Genomic DNA, 18,551 nt, shown 5'->3' on the forward strand with positions numbered 1-18,551 from the left:
TAAGCCTAGCTTGACATCTGTGGCAAGCTTTTGTTGTGAGAAGTCAGGGGACCAAGCTCCATTTCAACCCAGGTCCCCAGTTAAGGTTAGTGTTTCTAGCCCACGCACTTCCAAGCCCACCTGCCTAGATGTTTACGTTTCATATCATGTTTGCAAAGCTGCCCTTTACTGTTGTCTTGTCCAGTAAATCAACTTTCCTCCTGAGGCTAAATCCTGTGTGGGAAATTCTCCAGTTACTGCTGCCCACTGGATAAGCTACAGCAGGCAGATATTTACTGAGTCTAGAAGGAAAGGCTTCAAAGTGCCGGACATGCCTGAGAACTGCTGAAAGGCGGAGACGCACGCACCTGTAGAGAGGGTTCAAGGCAATGATGTCCCGGATGGTTTTGACAATTTCTGCAGTAAGTGCCTAGGAAACAAAACAACAGAGTCTGAAACCCACAAGTCCTGAGTCAAAACGCAAGCACAACATTGGTCCCTCCTCCCATGGTGGGGCCCAGAAACACCAGTAAGCTGGGCAGGAGTCCTGCTGCGGGTGCCCATGTCCCTCAATTGTTGTTAAGGAAGCTCGTCCTCTTCCATTTCCCGTCAGTCTGGGACGCAGGAGAGAGGGCAGGGAGTCTGGGCTCTTGTATAGAGCGAACTCTCCCCTCGCCTCAGGCTGGCCCTTCAGAAAGAAGTCGAGTCATTCTTTAGTCAAGCTAGTGCAAACAAACATCCAGCCCGCCAGGGACACACGCACACAATACAATCCATCCTTACAGTGATGTTAATGAGGGGCCAGGCATTCTGAGCAATAGAGCTGTTGCAAGGAGAAGGGCCACTAGAACGCGATCAACATGCAGATACAGATCTCAGGACGAGGAGAGCCAGGCACCTTCCATGGGGGGAGATTAAATGGTCAGTGTTAGAGACCTGTGAACTGCACATGCGGGACACCCGCAATAGCTCAGGGACAGATCTGGACACGCACCCTTGCAGCACGAGACCTGCCTGACTTCTTCACTTACTTTAACTTCTTCTGTGACCTGAAAATCTTCATGGACAACGTTGTCCACTTCTACCATGAGCACTTCTTCTGGCGAGGCAGCCACAGGCTCCAGCACCAGCTCCACAGTTTGGTCCTTTGGTCCCTGCTCCTCTTCAGCCTCCCTCTTGGAGCGCTTCTGCTTCCTTCTGGCTTTCTGTTTGTTCTCCAGCTCTGCCTCCTCAGGCTCAACCTCTAGCTTCTTGTTTATACGAATTCTGAAGACCAAGAGCAGAGAGCTGTAGCCAGCACTGCGAGTCTAATGCTGGCGTATGCAATTCCCCTGCCAGGGGCAGGGTTACTTGTAGTCACCCTCTGACTGTCATCAAGCGGTGACACAAACAGCCACTGGGTAATACATGACGCTTAGGTGCCTCTCTCTTTGTAAAGTCTCTATCAGGAGCACTGAGTTAGCATAACTAAGAACCAGGTCCCTGCAAAACATCCGTGGGATTTGCCAAGACAACGCTAAAAAGTATAAACTGAAGCATGAAAGAGGTAAGCTGGCTGCTGAATTAACTCCTTTGTATTTCTGCCCTACATCAAACTGGAATTAGATTTTAACATTTTGTTGTCATAGAATCGTAGAATACTAGAACTAGAAGGGACTTTGAGAGGTCCTCAAGTCCAGTCCCCTGCCCTCACGGCAGGACCAAGCACCATCTAGATCATCCTGGATAAGAGGTCTATCAAACCTGCTCTAAATATCTCCAGTGATGGAGATTCCACAACCTCCCTAGGCAAGAACCAAACTCTTAAAGCAGCACGTGCTTTATCTGCAAGCAAAACATCTGGATTTGAATCTGTGACCTTTGGCTCCCCATCGCAAGTATAAGGAGGGATGCGCTTAGAAATCTCTTCATCTGAGGAACCATCTCTGCTGTATGTCGTTGCAGTGCTCAGCACAGCGGAGCAACTGCCACCACAATGCAAATCAGTAAACAAGTAACTTTAGATCTGAAAGCCCCCAAAGCTTTTACAATCTAGTTGTGAGCCTCACAAAGCTCCTGAGTATCTAGTATTCATCTCAAGTCGGGATGTAAAAGTGTAACCGTTTACACAGTTAACTGATAAGCATCACCTTATTAGTATCCATTATGGTTACTCACTGGCTGCCAGATCTGCTCCCGAGGGACTGTCTGTCACCCTGTGCTGCAGGCTCACAGTATAAAAGTTACATTACAGAGCCCACCACACATATAACCGCTAGGATTTTTAGCATTACACTTTACATGATTTTTTATGCCTAGGGATGTTAGCGTATAGGCGAGGAAACGATTAACCGATAAGCCTGGGCTTATTGGTCAATCCTATCAACTACACACACTCCCCTCCCCCCCCTTGCTGCTGCTATATCAGAGGATGCAAATGGGGGTGCAGGCAGGAGCCAGCTCTCCACAAGCACTGGCTTTGTGGAGCTGTCTCCCCACCCCCGCATGTTGCTGCCTCTAGTGGGGAGGGGCAGGCAGGATGCTGGCACAGCCCCTGTCTGCAGGGAGCTCAGACTCCCCTCAGACGGGATGCTGCCGTGGAGCAGCCTCTGATGGTGGAGAGCTTGGGCCTCCTATAGACAGGCTGCTGCCACCATGTGCTGCTGCCTCTGTACCAGAGGCAGCAGCATGGAATGGCAGGCGGGACCTGGACTGCGCGGGCGGCAGGGGTCTCCCCAGGGAGCAGGGCTGGGAGTACACTGGCTGCTGGCCCCGCCCCCAGGACTGTAGAATAATCATGTAACCGGCACAATTTTGTGCAGTTACATGATTATTGAGTTAATGGATATCTAACATCCCTATTTACACCCCTCATTTCAAGTGCCACCCATACTTCTAGCACAACAGAAATAATACCTATAACACCAATGGGTTTGGTGCTCACACTAAGCGGTCCATTACATTTGCCATACTGTGCTTCCTCAGATACTAACCCCAGATCAGAAACTTCCAATCCCAAGATTAGGAAATCTGCTGGGGACATGTACCCCCCTTCCATCAGGAAGAGAGGGGGGCAAAGTGCAGCACAGCTTGTAAATAACAGATTTCAGTTTTGAGCACACACGCAGCTGACAATAGCAAGCTCCCCTAACAGACCTCAGACGCCCCATGGCCCTCTTTTCCTCCTGACAAGTGCAGCAAGAAATGAGCAATGGCAAGAGCTGAAGGATGTGCCTGCCCATGGAGAATGACAGACGTGTGCCCGGGCTCTGTAGCAGACGCAGTTACCTTCGGTGCCCCATGACAATCATGCGCAGCTTGTCTCCAAGGTCCTGCATTTCATGGATCTGAACAAAAGTTCCAGTCTGGTAGACTTCATTCAGGTTTTCCACCACGTCAGATTCATTGCTGAGAAGATTAAAAGGTAAACATTATATAAATATGAGACAGGAAGGTGAGGGAATATTTTTGGTCTAACTTTCGTGGGTGGAAGGTACAAGGTTTCGAGCAATAATGAGCTCTTCGGGTGCAGGAAAGAAACCAGTGTGTCTGAGCTAAATACACACTGGGCAAGTAGTCACAATATGCACAAAGGCAACTGAATGGGCAATGAAGGTTAGCAGGCAGTGTGTTGTGTTACAAATGGTTGTAGTGAGCCATAAAATCCCATTAAGGCCATGCCTTTTGGTCCTAAGAGAATTATGAATGGAAGTTCCCAGGCTCTCCTTTTGAAGGTGTTGTGCAGGTGCTCCTTGAGGCAAAGTTTTCAAAGTTCAGATGTGGAGTGATCACTTTGTGAACAGCATTTACCCACAGGTGATAGTGTTTCCCTCCCTGAACCCCAGTGCCTAGTCCCCATATATTCTGGTTTGCTTTCATTTTGGGGGGTAGGTCCTTCTGAAAAATTAGTGACGGCCACAGCTGGAGCTGGGACACTAGGAGGAGCAAGCCAGGATTCTGAGCTAGCACTGAGCAGTCTCAGATACTAGCTGGCTGGTTCTTGCTCAGGTTTTACTGACTGCCAAATGCCCCAGATCCAACAGGCAGTTTTTCACCTTCCTCTGAGGTTGCCATGGCGCCCGCGGGGGTATTTGTGTGTGCCCACCAATTGCTCAGGGATGGCCTGGCACCGGGCACGTGGCGCACGGTGAGCGCCGGCCCCGGGAGTGCCGCGGATTGGCCGCCCACGCTCTGGGGGCGCAGCGCTTGGGGGAGGGTGGGGGAGCGCCGGCCCCGGGCGCGCAGCGCTTGGCGGGGGGAGGGCCATGCCCCTGGCACCCAGCAACCTCCACTGATCTAGGCATATCTCACTTATGCCCTGTCATTGCAAAGGCCTTGGGCACTGATGTACCTTGGTCTTTCCTATTTGTCAGTGGCACATAATCTTCAGTGGGGTGTAACACTTGCATCTAATTTTAGTAAGGGGATGCTCATGGCAACTAAAATAAAAGGGCAACTAAAATGATTAGGGGTTTGGAACGGGTCCCATATGAGGAGAGGTTAAAGCGACTGGGACTTTTCAGTTTAGAAAAGAGGAGACTGAGAGGGGATATGATAGAGGTCTATATAATCATGAGTGGTGTGGAGAGGGCAGATAAAGAAAAGTTATTTATTAGTTCCCTAAATAGAAGAACTACAGGACACCAAATGAAATTAATGGGTAGCAGGTTTAAAACTAATAAAAGAAAGTTCTTCACACAGCGTGTAGTCAACCTGTGGGACTCCTTGCCAGAGGAGGCTGTGAAGGCTAGGACTATAATAGAGTTTAAAGAGAAGCTAGATAATTTCATGGAGGTTAGGTCCATAAAAGGCTATTAGACAGGGGATAAAATGGTGTCCTTGGCCTCTGTTTGTCAGAAGCTGGAGAGAGATGGCAGGAGACAAATCACTTGATCATTGCCTTCGGTCCACCCTCTCTGGGGCACCTGGTGCTGGCCACTGTCAGCAGACAGGATACTGGGCTAGAAGGACCTTTGGTCCAGTACAGCCGTTCTTATGTTCTTATGGCCTAGGCTGTGCATGAGGTCAGACTAGAGCAGTGGTTCTCATCTCGTTTCAGTCCACGGACCACCAGGCCAATCAAAAAATTTTCGTGGACCACCTCCAACACAAGTAACACAGGACGAACGACATAGCAACCGCTCAGCACAATGGCAGCAGCTACACTAATGCTCAGAGCCTCAGACGGAAGTTACTGGCAACACAACACCGTTGTGTCCTAGGTGACACTATGGATGACGCGCCACATGCTTGTGAACACGGCGTAAACCAGCCTAACGGTGGTGCCTGCTCACAGCGTGTGACTTTGGACAATGTTCCTGTGAACCACCGAAAAAATCACCATGGACCACCAGTTGAGAACTACAGGACTAGAGGATCTGGTTGCCCTTTCCAGACTTACCCTCTAGTGGTAGGTTTACACTGGTGCACACAACTGTGTAATTACCCATTTATATGCTCACACACATATGCTTTGCTGGGCACAGGTACAGGCTATTACACATGTATACTTGTGTCACCCGCCCCTTTTTTGCTACACACCTTTCGCGTTAGATTTTTAGGGGTGATATCCCAGGGTTACGAGCATCATGGGAAACCCACACCTGCAGTGTGTTAGTGGTCCTGTCTGCGACTTTCACACATTTATCGAGGTCAGTGCCTCTTAGCCCTTCTCTTCCGTCCCACTTGGAAGACATGGAGCAAGTGACCAGTGATTCGTTTCTGTTCCTGGTCCTTTTTTCAGGGCAAACGTGTGTGGCAAGTGACAAGAATCTTAAGAGAACATACTCAGACTTCTCACCCAAACCAAAAATGGGTGACCGAGATGGTCACTGATGCTCTGCCACCCCACAAGACAAAGAAGCAGGGAATCGTGTCATGACTGTATGTCCATGGGTGGACTAGAACCACCACCAAAGTGTGGTGAGATAATGCTATCCTGAAAACTTGGGATTATGTCCAATGGCTGCAGAACTTCAAACTGAGAAAGCAGATGCTCATGGGTTCCCATGAGAGCTGGCCCCAATCCTATTGTGGCAGAACATTCTGTTCCAGTGACCCATACCAATGCGGAAGCAAGAGCCTGTTTCCAGAAGGTAACAGTCAGCGCTGGACAGCTTTCAGTTACTCTGGGGAACTGCACCTGCCTCAGCCAACAAATTCATGCCCTAAACTAAACAATCCAGCAAAACAAATTCAACTTCAATCTAAGCACTGCAGGATATCAGAGTGCACCTCTGGATGGCTGAAGAATGGTTAGTTATGCCTACACTGATTGGAGGCCACTGCCAGCTAACGTTATGTGGCCTGCTATGTGCTTCATAACATCTGCGAGAATGCAGGAGAGTACTTTAGGATGGAATGCACGGGAGAGGACTGGCATGCAATGCCTCTCTACACAGCACGATCCAGTTATCGTTCATGGTGGTGTTGGCTGATAGAAGGCCAAGGAAATCCAGGATGCAATTCATGCCTATTTCTTGGAACAGCAAGCAGATAAAGGGTGAGTCACCTCGGCCTGGTCCTAAACTAAGCATCACACCCCATGCAGATGCTGTAGAAAAACAGGGAACATTCCCACTCATTTGTGTTTCAGTGAGCAGTTGACAGTCATTAGCCTGTCACTTAGGTAATGTCTTGTTATAGGTAGTTGAGGCAGGGCACCCCACTAGTATAACACCATCTGCTTTGTGACTGTTTTTTGGAGGGTGTCTGACCAGATAAATCACACTTATTGCTCTTTCATTGTGTGAATGTTCATAACTGTTAGTCACAACACAGTTTTGGGGGGGGGGGGGGGGGGGGAAGGGTCACTCAATGCTTGTAGGACCCAGAGCCTAGGGTAGAAGGGGCTCTGGATGGCATGCTGAGATAAGGGCACTTACAGCCTGCTATCAGCAATCCCACGGTTCAGACTGGTTACGTTGTGGGAGATGAGGGTTGAGAAGGCCCCATTTTAGGACTGTTCAGTATCTGGTGACACAGGCCCTCAACTTTGTTTTCCTGTTCTATTTTGTCAAATCCACAGGGTACCTGATCCACACTTTCCTCCGGCCCCAGTTACAGTCACATTGTTTCTGTCTATATGCACTTTCCACCGGTCTCTGGCTTACTAAATTATATCCACTAGGAATGTTAGATACCATGTAACTGAACAACCATGTGAAATCTTAGCGATTACACAACTATTCAATAGTCCCCAGAGGCAGGCCAGCAGCCAGTGTGCTCCCAGCCCCACTCCCGAGGAGCCCCCTGCCATCCCATGCTGCTGCCCCTGTATCTCAGAGACAGCAGGGCACGTGGGAGCAGCTAGTGTCCACAGAGGGTTCGAGCTCCCAACAGACAGGGGCTGCTGCTGCGGACCAAACATCTGTTCACGGTGGGCCCAGGCCACTGCAAATAGAGGTTACTTTGCAGCAGCCTCCCCTGCCTGCGCTCTTCAGCATGAACTGGGGGGGGGGGGGGGGGGGAGAAAAACAGTCAGCACCACAGAGCTGGTGCTGGGGGGAACCAGCTTTAGGAGGCAGCAGGGATCGGGGGAGAGGCAGGTCCATGCAGTGAGGCTGCTTGAAAGCCAGTTTCCTGTGCATATCAGCTCCAGCCTGTCCCCTTAATCCTCCGCATTCCTGCCTCACACCCAGCAGCGCAGGGGTGAAGGGGTGGGGGGATCCAAATGCTCACAGGGACCAGTTCAGCACACAGGCAGTGGGGGGGAGGCAGGGAAATATGTGTAGTCCACTACAAGTTGACACTTTGATGGCGGGGGCAGGTTAGATGGGAGAGAGGACTGTCTGTGCTCTCACCTGGGGAAATACACAACTCAAAGTGCCAACTGGTAGGTCCTAAGCCAAATGGGAGCATGGGAGAGAAAATGATTTTACCCTCTCTCACAGCCTGACTGAAAGGTCCACACATAAATAAAGAAAACAACATTTATTGAAAAGGGTACATGCATAACTCGGAACAGGTTTTTAAAAAAGGAACGGTGCAAGACAGATGAATGGATCAAAACCATTAACATTTTAACGTCTATGGCCTTGTGTCATTGGAACACCCCCTCCGAAAAGCGGGACAAATGGGGATGACTACTCCACAAGGTTCCAGCCAACATATGCTTGCCTTCAGGCACAGTCTCGGGCTTATTGTTTGCCTCCTGCATGGTCACAGGACTCCCCGAGAGAGGTTTTGGTGCAGCTTGCAGCCCTTAAGTCTTTTAGCCTCCCCCTCCACATGGGGGGTAGGGCCCAGTTTGGATCCTCTGGCTTGCAGAAGTAGCAGCTGGACGATGAAGGAGACATCAGATCTTGACAGTGGCTACTGCAGCCGGTAAGATTCAAATCCTTTCTATGCCACTTACACCAACGATTGCAGTGGGACATTCCTTGTATTCTTACATCCAGAAAGCATGTCGCTCCTGCTCAACACCCCAATTGGTCCTCCTTTTCCCTCTGTTAAACTGCTCCTGGCTCCTTCTGTTGATCCTTCTCCACCTACTCTTACTATCCCTGGGCTGCTGCTCTTGGCTTCCAAGTGAATGGGTTCATGCTCCTCAGCGGAAGGTCCTGCCAAGTCAATCACAAGACCAGCATTATATTTTTTTCTTTCCTTTCCAAGTGGATAAGAAATCCCCACCATACAACACAGCTTCGCTGTTGAAGGTTGCAATACAGATACTATCCAGCATTTGATGGTTTCATTACCCTTCTTTCTCAGACAACTTTTGCAGCCCGCAAAATAGGAGCACCTTCTCAAAGTGGTATGTAGCCGGAAATAATCATTTTTAAAAATTACTCTTTCAATGAGTGATTTATTTCAGGGGCAGTGCTAACCACGGCAGTGTCTGCTTTCGAGACTGAAAACAGGAGGATGCTAGATCCCCACCGTGGGGCTGGAAAGCCATCTGTGCCAAAGTGGCGTGAGTGCTGATGGTCACTGCTATACATGTTGCTGAATGGAAGGGATGGTGAGCTAGAAAGGTTGATCAAGCACATTTGCATTGCCATTGAAACTCCAGCTGGTTCTGAAGGTTCTGCAGCATCAGAAACATGCAGGTGTATGCTTAAGGGACAAGAAAGCAATCTGAACAGAAACAGACTTGCATTTGGAGATAGGTGATGAAGTCTGTGTGGAGGGGGAGAAAAAACACCCACAAAAACACTGCAAATGCTCTCTCATCACTAAGTGAGCCCCAGCAAAACAGGTTCAGAAGAGCAGAGAAAGGAATAGGGAAAGAAAGCCACACAGAGCTTGTACTTTGTTCTATGAACTTTTCAAACAAGCCATGTGCTTCGCCACTGCAAAGAGACAGACCACACTGTGCAGACACCAGTGCAGATCCCCTCCCACTCTTCCTTCTGGTCTAGGAAGCACAGCTCCAAGCAGGGAGACCCTAAACATCAGGAATGCTTGAACACATCTGTACTACAACAGATAACTGCTGTTGCATTCTTCAGAGAAGGAACAGTTCCCGTTCCTTCTCCTTCCTGTACATAACTAAACATCCTTGATACTAAACCTCTGTGCTTACAGCTTGACTCCTTTTGCAGGGGGAGAGGTGTTATTGTGGTAAAATTTGAGATCTTGAAAGAGTAGAAAACAGTTGCAATTTTGTCTTGTACAAATGCCCCGTCCTACTCCTCAACCTTTTGATGCCTATCCTCACTGCCAGCCAGTTGGCTGACAAACTCACAGGCCAGAGGTAATGCAATTGCTAACTGGTAATCTGTTCACCATAAGCTTTATGGTGGGTCGTAGCAATTCAATAAAACGTTGAATGTTTCAGTTAGGGCCCGTTGGAGAGGAAAGGGCCGACAGCCCTGCAGAAAGAGGGAGGGGATATTTGTGGGGAGGAGATGATTTAACTTACCAGCCTTGGGTTTGGTTCCTGCTGCATCTCGGAGTCCTCCTTTGGCTCATTTGGAGGGGTTTGCTGAGCTGGTTCCTCACGCAGAACTGCAGGATAATTTGCTCTTCTTCCTCTAGGTCTACTGGATTGCTGGCCCCACAGTCTCCTTTAGATGTGCATATCCATGGGCCTGCCTCCAGGTGCCAGTGCAGATGTGGCTGTCAGATAATGAAACCCATGGGGTTGCAGAGAGGGTTGTAAGTCACCTCAGGCTCTGTACTGGGGGCCCTAGAAAGCATCCGGTCCAGCTCCTTGAGGGGACACGTTAGAGAATTCCTTCCAGAGTGACTATTCTGGTCTTTTGCCTTTCAGCTCCAGAGCCTGACGTGTTTTATCCCATTCCTGGCACTGAGCCAGAGACCAGAGAATGCCTCTCTGAGTCGTCCTGGCAGAGATGGATGTTCTTGGTGCTGTGGGAGAAGTTGCAGACAGTGAATTCTGGCCACACATTGCTGAGCAAGTGTGCTCAGCTCACCACATGGCCACTCGTGGAGCATCCATGTTTGCTTATAGTGGTGAAAAGAGTTCTGTGAAAAACTCTTCTGACATGCTCAGCACAGTTCACTACTGGGGAGAAAGGTGCAGAGGAGGTGAAACCAGGACCTTTATAGAGCTGAATAAGAGGCAAGCAAGAAAGGATCAGTGCATTGTGGGAATAGCGCTGGATGGCTAGGATCTGGTACACACACCATGCCCAGCATGGGTAAATCCCTCAGGCATATTCATGTTCTCATCCCATGCACACTCCAAAACCAGCGTTTCTTTGGCTTAGATGTGGTTGGTAGCAGGCGCTGACATAACCATGTGCAATGACCCCATCCAGTCACCAATGTAGACATTGCCTATGACATTTAGAATCTGGCTTGGAGATACTCAGTCTAGAGAATGTGGTGAAAGAGCCATATGCTGGATCAACAGTGGCTGCTTAAACTCCTTGGGTCCCTAAAGTCTGATGAATAGCAGTGTGAGCAAAACAACTAGTATGTGGTCTCCACTCAACATTCTGATGACTACTCAAAACCCCTTACTTACCTTTGATCAACAATTGAGGCCTTTTCTACAGAAGGAAAGCCAGCTCCCATGATTCTCTACCAGTAGCAGCAATGGTGGAAGATGTAGCACAGAGGCAAAAAGGGAAGAGACAGGGTTCAGCCCTTTTTATCACTATTCTACATCTCCCACCATTGTCATTGCTGAGAGAGTTAAAGGGACTAAGCTCTCCTCTGCTCTCAGTATAATCATGCAATGTCGCTAGTATAGAGATACAGAAAGATACCACTTACTTGTCATCTTTCTTCAAAAAGACACCAGCATAAGGCTGGGCCAGGCGAACTTTTCTCCTCAGCAGCTCAACCAGCTTCTTATTTTTCACCTAGGATGACAGTGAATTGTAGGTAAGAATTCAGAGGCAGACTTCCCAGAAGCTTTCCACTCCTGTCACAAAGGAAGGATGTGCTTGTGGTTACAAGTTAGGAAATCTAATCTGTGCTTCCTTCTCAACTCTGCTCCAGATCCCCCGTGACCTTCAGCAAGCTACTCCAGTCCTTTCTGAACCATCAGCATCACACACATAACTGTGAAGTGTGGCTGTTGAGTAACACCACGATAATACAGGCAGTCCGCGGGTTACGTACAAGATAGGGACTGAAGGTTTGTTCTTAAGTTGAATCTGTATGTAAGTCGGTACTGGCATCCAGATTCAGCCGCTGAATCTGGACACCAGTTCTGACTTACATACAGATTCAACTTAAGAACCCCAGGCGTCCCCAAGTCAGCTGCTGCTGAAACTGATCAGCAGCTGATTCCAGGAAGCCCGGGGCAGAGCAACTTGGGGACACCTGGGGCAGAGCAGCTTGGGTGCTGCTGGGTTGGTCCAGTAGCACGGCCGCTCCTCGGCGCTACTGGACCAACCCAGCAGCACCCCAGCTGCTCTGCCCCAGGCGTCCTGATTCAGCCACTGCTGAAACTGATCAGCAGCGGCTAAATCAGGACTCCTGGGGCAGAGTAGCTGGGGTGCTGCCGGGTTGGTCCAGTAGCACCAAGGAGCGGTGCTGTGGGACCAACCAGCAGCGCCCCACCTGCTCTACCACAGGCCCCGGGCTTTGCTCCACATCTCCCTGGTCTGCTGAGGGGGGCACTAGCTGCGTCCCCCCCAGCAGACCAGAGAGACGCGGAGCAAAGCGGCGGAGGATCCGGGCCGGACCCGCTGCACTTCCAGATCAGCTGGAAGCGCCGGGGGTCCGGCCCCGGGTCCTGCGCGGCTTTGTTCAGCGTCTCCCTGGTCTGCACACCAGAGAGACGCGGAGCAAAGCGGCGCAGGACCCTGGGCCGGACCTGCGGCGCTTCCAGCTGATCTGGAAGCGGCCGCGGGTCCGGCCCCGGGTCCTGGGCCGCTTTGCTCCCCGTCTCCCTGGTCTGCTGGCTCCCGCAGCAGACGGGGAGCAGCTTTTCTCGCCCCGGAGGAGGCGGGCGGCGGGACCAGGCGTCCCGCCGCTCCAGTCCTCCGGGGCGAGAAAATCCCCGTTTGTATCTGCGGATCCGACATAAGTCGGATCCGCGTAACTCAGGGACTGCCTGTACAGGCAAGAAAAACTAGTTTAACTGTATATAAGCAAGAAAAGCAGGGAAGCCTCTATACTAAAAGCTAGTTACATCATGGACACTCATGCACTGCCACAATCTAAAAAGACAAGAAGAACAGACATCTTAAAAGCAAATTTGATCACTTGGGCTATTTTGAACATATTTGTCCTTTCTAGCCAGACACTGAGAACGGAGAGTACTGATGAATATTGAGAACTACAGCAAGGCAGGGAATTTCTGTAGGGGAGTTAACTCAGATTCAAACTAGGTACAAATAATAAGGAAGTAAAAGAAAATACTGAAAGGAATATGAGTATTTAAGTAAAGATTAAAATTTCCCTAGACAGGGAACTATGAAATATGAACAATAATTCATTTTTTTAAAATCACATTGCAGTTTTGCCTTACTACATTTAAAAAAAAAACCACAAACTTCCTCTTCAAATATTTTCCCCCCAGATGTGTAAGGCATACTGCTCCAAGCAAATGCTCCTATTCTGGTCCTTTATGGTTCTGTGACCAAGCCATCTCTAGCCATGAGAGTGCTTCATAAATGAAAACAGTACATACAAAAATGTCAACTTCTGTTTGCCTTTTCTATGCAAAAGTTCATTGCAAAGCAAGTGCAGCTAAAAAACAAATCACAACAACTCTCACACTGTGAGCTCTGAATCTGAAGTGTTGTGTAAATGCTACTTTGAGCAATAGACTCCTGGTTGATTTAATGCAGTCCCTGATTGGCCTTGATACTGCTATTTCTGTTAATCAACACTTGGCATACTGTCTTGCTATTGATGTCAGTGTAGGAAGTCTATGGGACTACAAGGTTACAAAACCAACAAGAAAAATAGAAATCTTCAGAGACCTTGAGCTTCCGACAGATTAAGGCCAAAATCCCATCCTTGACTGTAAAGAATATTGCGCTGTTAAAGCAAACTATAGTGAAGAGAAGCAGTTTCAATTACATGACATGCTATTCCACTCCAACCAAATCTATTCAAGTTGGCAAACCTGGACTCCTCTAATACTCCAGTCATCTGAAGTGGGTTTTGCCCAAGAAAGCTCATGATACCATCTACATGTTTTGTTAGTCTTTAAGGTGCTACTACACTATTCGTTGTTTTTTAAGTTTTTTCTGTTACAGACTAACACGGCTACACCCCTGAAGCTACAGTGTACAGTAAGTGTAGCCAACAGGCAGACTGTAGGCAAAATCCAGACCATCAGGTGCTTTTCAATGGACAATGTGGACTGAAGCCAAGTACTAGGGACAGAAAGAATAGTGCATAAACCACCTAAATATTGGCATTTTCTAACTTTTAGGTACTTGAATTTGCAATGCAAACAGCTTTCTTCCAACAGTCACAACGTGTTATATTAGTGGTTCTGAACCAGGGGTTCAGGTACCCTGGGGGTACTCAGAGGTCTTTCAGGGGGTACATTAACTCATCTAAATATATACCTAATTTTACAACAGGCAACATAAAAAACACTAGTGAAGCCAGTACAAACTAAAATTTCACAAGTCAATGACTGATTATACTGTTCTATATATTACGCTGTGTGACAGATGTACATTTATATTCCAATTGGTTTTATAATTATAATAAAAATGAGAAACCCAGCTATATTTCTGTAATAGGTACTATGACTTTTATATTTTTACGTCTGAATTTGTAAGCAAGTAGGGATGCAAAAGGTTAACCGGCAAGCATTACGCTTACTGTTAACCAGACCGTAACAGTTAGCCCCTGTGGCCGGCCTGCGGGACTCCAATTCTGGTGGGATCCCGGCCACAGTGGGCCAGTCAACTCTTTACCCCCCTCCCTCCATTCGAGGCCAGCAGAGAGCACCTCTCTCTCAGAAGCTCTAGCACAGGATTCAGGGCAGCCCCTGCCAGGGAGTGCTCCTTGCCAGAACCGGCCAAATGTCTCATCTGCGCACTCAGCAGGGATAGGCGTCCAAGAGGATTTGCGGGATCCCAGAGAGTCTCCCCACAGCTGGCAGGGAGCAAAGCGGGTGGGAGGGGCTGAGCCTGGCAGCACGTTCTCCACGCGTCAGGCGAAGGGTCAGCGAGGAGCTAGGGCCGATTTAGCGGTCACGAGGGGGCGGGGGGGGGGGCAGAGAAGAGGATGGGGGAGGGGTGTGCGGGAGGGGGGGGGGCACGCAGCCCCGAGAGACAAGCCGGGCGGCGGGGGGAGGGGCGACTCTCGCCCGGGGGGGGGGGTCGTTACCTCGATGATCTTGATGAAGCGCGGGAAGACCGGGTTGCGCGTCACGGCGATGAGCGGCACGTTGGGGAAGTGCTCGGGGATGAGCAGCGGCGTGAGCGCCGTCATAACCGGCGGGGCCCCGGCGGGATCACCCCCGCCGCCCTCCCCGTCCTCGGCCCCGCCGCCCTCCAGCCCGTCCCCGCCGCCCAGGCTGCCCGGGCCGCGCAGGAGCCGCCGGGGGACGGCGCTGAAGCCGGTGAGCGGCGCCAGGGCTGGGCCCCGCGGGGCGCCCGGAGCCCACCGGGCGGCGGAGCAGGCCGCGTACGCCGGGCGGCGCGTCGGGCCCAGCGGCGAGAGGCCCCCGGCGAGCGCCGGCCGCCAGCAGCGCCACAGCCTGAGGTAACGGGCCGCCGCCATCCCGCCGGCACGCGCCCTGACCTCTGACCTCGGCGGCGCACACGTGACGCTGGCAGTCCCGGCGACGGCACGCCCAGTGCGCAGGCGCAGGGAGGCAAGGCGGCAGCGTGCGCGTGCTGTGTCAGAGCCTCCGCGTGGGGCTCGGACAACGTCACTGCTCCCTGCGGGGAGAGGCCTCGGCCCCGCCCCCCGGCATGGCTCCGCCCCCCCGGCGCCCTCCCCATTGTCATCCAGAGCTGGGAGATGCGCTGTCAGGCAGGGCCACCCCTGGAAACTTTGGTGCCCTGTGTCAGTGGTTCGGTTCCCAACCTCCTTTTACCATGGGCCGGCAAACCCATTCACAAACTGTAACACTATATTTGCATAGATGCATAGTCATTATGTAAATAATGACTATGCAAATATTCATATAAACAGTGCCAGCCTGCCTAAATATGTACCTCAGCCCTAGCCCCCAGAGCCAATACCAAGAGCTGGCTTCAGCTGCTGCAACCGCCCACCAGGTGCCCAGGGTATAGCCCAGCACCATGGGTGTGGCCTGGCGTGTGTGGCCCTGCACTGGTCCGTGGACCAGCAGTTGGGAACCACTTTCCTATGGAGCCCTGCAAGGGGAAGGGCTGCTCAGGGCTGTGAGAGACAGGAGCAGGGAGGTAGCAGAGATGCCCCCCAAAGTGGAGTGACACCCCAGCCCACTCTGTTCTCTCCCCCCTCCTCTGGCTCTCAGCAGTGTAGTGTCCCTTGTGGGGAAGAGGTTTGGGGTATGGAGTGGAATGTCCCCCACATTCACTGGTGGTAGGAAGTGGAGCAGCCACAGCTGAGAACTGGTGGAGCAGAGTGGGCTGGGGCTAAGTCACTCCTCCCCCCCTCCCCCACACCATTTCTGGTGAGTATAGGGGGAGGAGGTGACCCCTGTTGAAGGCACCAACCCAACCCCACTCCCTGCAAGTGCCCTGGGGAAAGGGTGGAATTGGGAGAGGGTCCTCGGTCCTGCACCCTCCCAAGGAACAGCCCTGCTGAGTGCACCCAACTGGAGGTAGATGGTAGCCAGGGAATGGGGCTGCCCACTGAAGCCTGTCATACCCAGCTGCCTAGGGTACCACAGAGTGTGGGGCGATTTGGTTCCCCACATTTCATGGTGCCCTGCATGGCTGCATACTTTGCCTATTGGTAGGAACTGCCCTGCTCCCAAGCAAAGCTCGTAACTGCAGCCTGGGGGTTAGCTTGGGCATATGAGTCTGCCAGAGGAGAGGTACTCCTGGGGCAGGTATTTTGTTTACAAATGGAGGCAGGGTGCTTAAGAAAGGGCTGGTAATCAGATGTAAAACAGGGATTCCTCTACAGGGGATGATGAGGTGTTGAAAAGAGAATGCAGGGGAGTCAGAATACAGCCATGCCCTCCCTCTCAGCCAACTAGAGCTTTGTCTATTCTTGTAAATTTAAAGCACAGTGTTTTAATGTGGCTTTGTGGTCACAACACTACCCATGGGAGAGAGCCCTCCTAGTGATACAGGTAAACCACATCCAGAAGGGACTGTTTACACTGGCACTTTACAGTGCTGTACCTTGCTGCACTGGGAGGCGGGAGGAGGGGTCACACTCCTTAGCAATATACCATCTTGTTAGTCTTTAAAGTGCTACATAGTCCTGTTTTTTGTCTAAGCAAGAAAGTTATAGCATAGTCAAGTGGCAGTGTAGAAAAGCCCCAAGTTACATTCAGAAAAGAGGGATATTTGGGAGCATAGGTGAAAAGAAGGGGCCATAACCCAGGAAAGGGCTAGCTATGGTGGAGAGAGGTTCCTACTCTACCTAGGGTACTTACGTGGTCCCATCGCCAGGGCTCGACAATTAGGGCAATCTACTCACCAGTGGCGAGTAGATTTTAGCCTGGCACGACAGCGCCGCAGCGCAATCAGCGCATGTGCAGCGTGGTCTGCACATGCGCAGCGTGCCAAATGGCACAGCTGGCGAGCAGGGCTCGCCGCCACTTGTCAAGTCCTGCCCATCACGATAGTGTCTGAGTGTCTCACAATATCTAGCCTACTTCTCAATATTTAAGTATGAAATGTATAGTTATTGAGCACACAAGTGGAGGTGCCAATGGCTATAGAAGTTTTACTTGATTAAGAACTAGAAATTGACCCTCCAACTTTCTTTCAAGACAAAGAGCTGCCCAGAGCTCCACGCCTATTTATTTTCCTTTCCTGCTTACAGTACCTTGAGATACCTCAGAAGTCTCAATTTTTTCCCCTCAACTTTCAAATGGTGTTTGGTTTTAAATATTCTCCCCTGAGAACTGCATCTCAATCACTGAAGTTTTTAAGTGCCTTCTGGAAAGTAACTTACCATCTCTCATGGTTTTATCATGAATCTGATTATATCATTATTATACCATCATTGTTTTCCTTAAAGCCCCAACTCCTGGAGTCAAGTGGCTATGTAATGAAGTCGATCAGCCTTTATTTTTAAACAAAAATGAAGTTTCTAGCCCTTGTGGCTGTGGAGAAAGCTTCAAAATGAGACCCCTATGCACTGTAAAGGCACAAAAAGCAGAAGGCAAAAAAAACCCCCATAAAATACATTATTTTTCCATAATCTCATCATTTTTGTTGGGCCTGATTCATGGTTTTTGAACATTTGGGGCTGGCAATATTGAAGTGACTTAAAAGTGTCAGTTTCACTCCATTTTAAGGTCAGTTTCTGGTTGATTATTTACAATGGGATAACTGTGTTACAGCCTGAGGCAGGTGTAGTATAAATCCACAGGGCCTTGCCCTAGTAGAATGTTTCCCAAAGTTAAATGATCTGTTCCACACTTGGTGAACCACAAAAAGGGTTAAAAGTCATCTAGATTTTTCTACAGTTGTTTCAGTTGTTGCATTCAAGAGTTAGTAACAAAGTCCGAATATACGCTAACATTTTAACCTAACCAGCGTCCCTTAAGTGAGCTGACGCAAGATATAGGAATGTTAAAGCTTAGTGGGTGTAATATTTATTTCTCTTTTTTAACACAGGTTGAACCTCTCTAGTCCAGCATCCTTGAGACATGACAGGTACCGAACCAGAGAATTTGCCAAACCACAGGAGATCAATATTGTCTAGCAACACTAAACACTTCCACGGCTTACTGGGCACTTAGAAGACACTGAGGGGTAAATTAGAGCTAAATAACAGCAAAGAACACTGAGAGCCAGGACTGGTGGCTGTAAACAAACTTTATGGGACTGTGGGAAACTTGGCCACACCCATGATAAGTGGACATCCGGATAACAATAATCATGCTGCACCATAGATGTTGCTAGAACCAGTGTGCGCCAGACTACAGAGGTTCAACCTATATAGGAATCCTGTCAGCTAATTTCTAAATAGCCTATGGAATCACGAGTAGTCTCGTGGCCCCTTAGAGATTAAAAACAAATATATAGAGTGAGGATCATGAGCTTTTGTGGACAAAACCCATCATGGTTAAAGTTGCTCCC

The 18,551-nt window shown here is 49.9% G+C and overlaps 1 protein-coding gene across 1 annotated transcript in view; it reads right to left on the reverse strand.

Annotated features, from left to right (window-relative positions):
• The window catches only part of LONP1 (lon peptidase 1, mitochondrial), a 34,720-nt gene extending 19,607 nt beyond the window's left edge, over positions 1-15,113 (reverse strand). Inside the window, exons 1-5 of the mRNA XM_075902981.2 lie at positions 14,680-15,113; positions 11,146-11,234; positions 3,247-3,366; positions 1,011-1,245; positions 348-409 (exon numbers count right to left, since the gene is read on the reverse strand). Of these exons, the coding sequence (XP_075759096.2) occupies positions 348-409; positions 1,011-1,245; positions 3,247-3,366; positions 11,146-11,234; positions 14,680-15,075 (902 nt within the window). The 5' untranslated portion in view covers positions 15,076-15,113. The remainder of the gene's footprint in view (positions 1-347; positions 410-1,010; positions 1,246-3,246; positions 3,367-11,145; positions 11,235-14,679) is intronic.
• Between the last annotated feature and the right edge of the window lie 3,438 nt (positions 15,114-18,551).

Source organism: Pelodiscus sinensis, chromosome 32 (assembly GCF_052426305.1).
Source record: "Pelodiscus sinensis isolate ZL-2025 chromosome 32, ASM5242630v1, whole genome shotgun sequence".
Taxonomy (NCBI): domain Eukaryota; kingdom Metazoa; phylum Chordata; order Testudines; family Trionychidae; genus Pelodiscus; species Pelodiscus sinensis.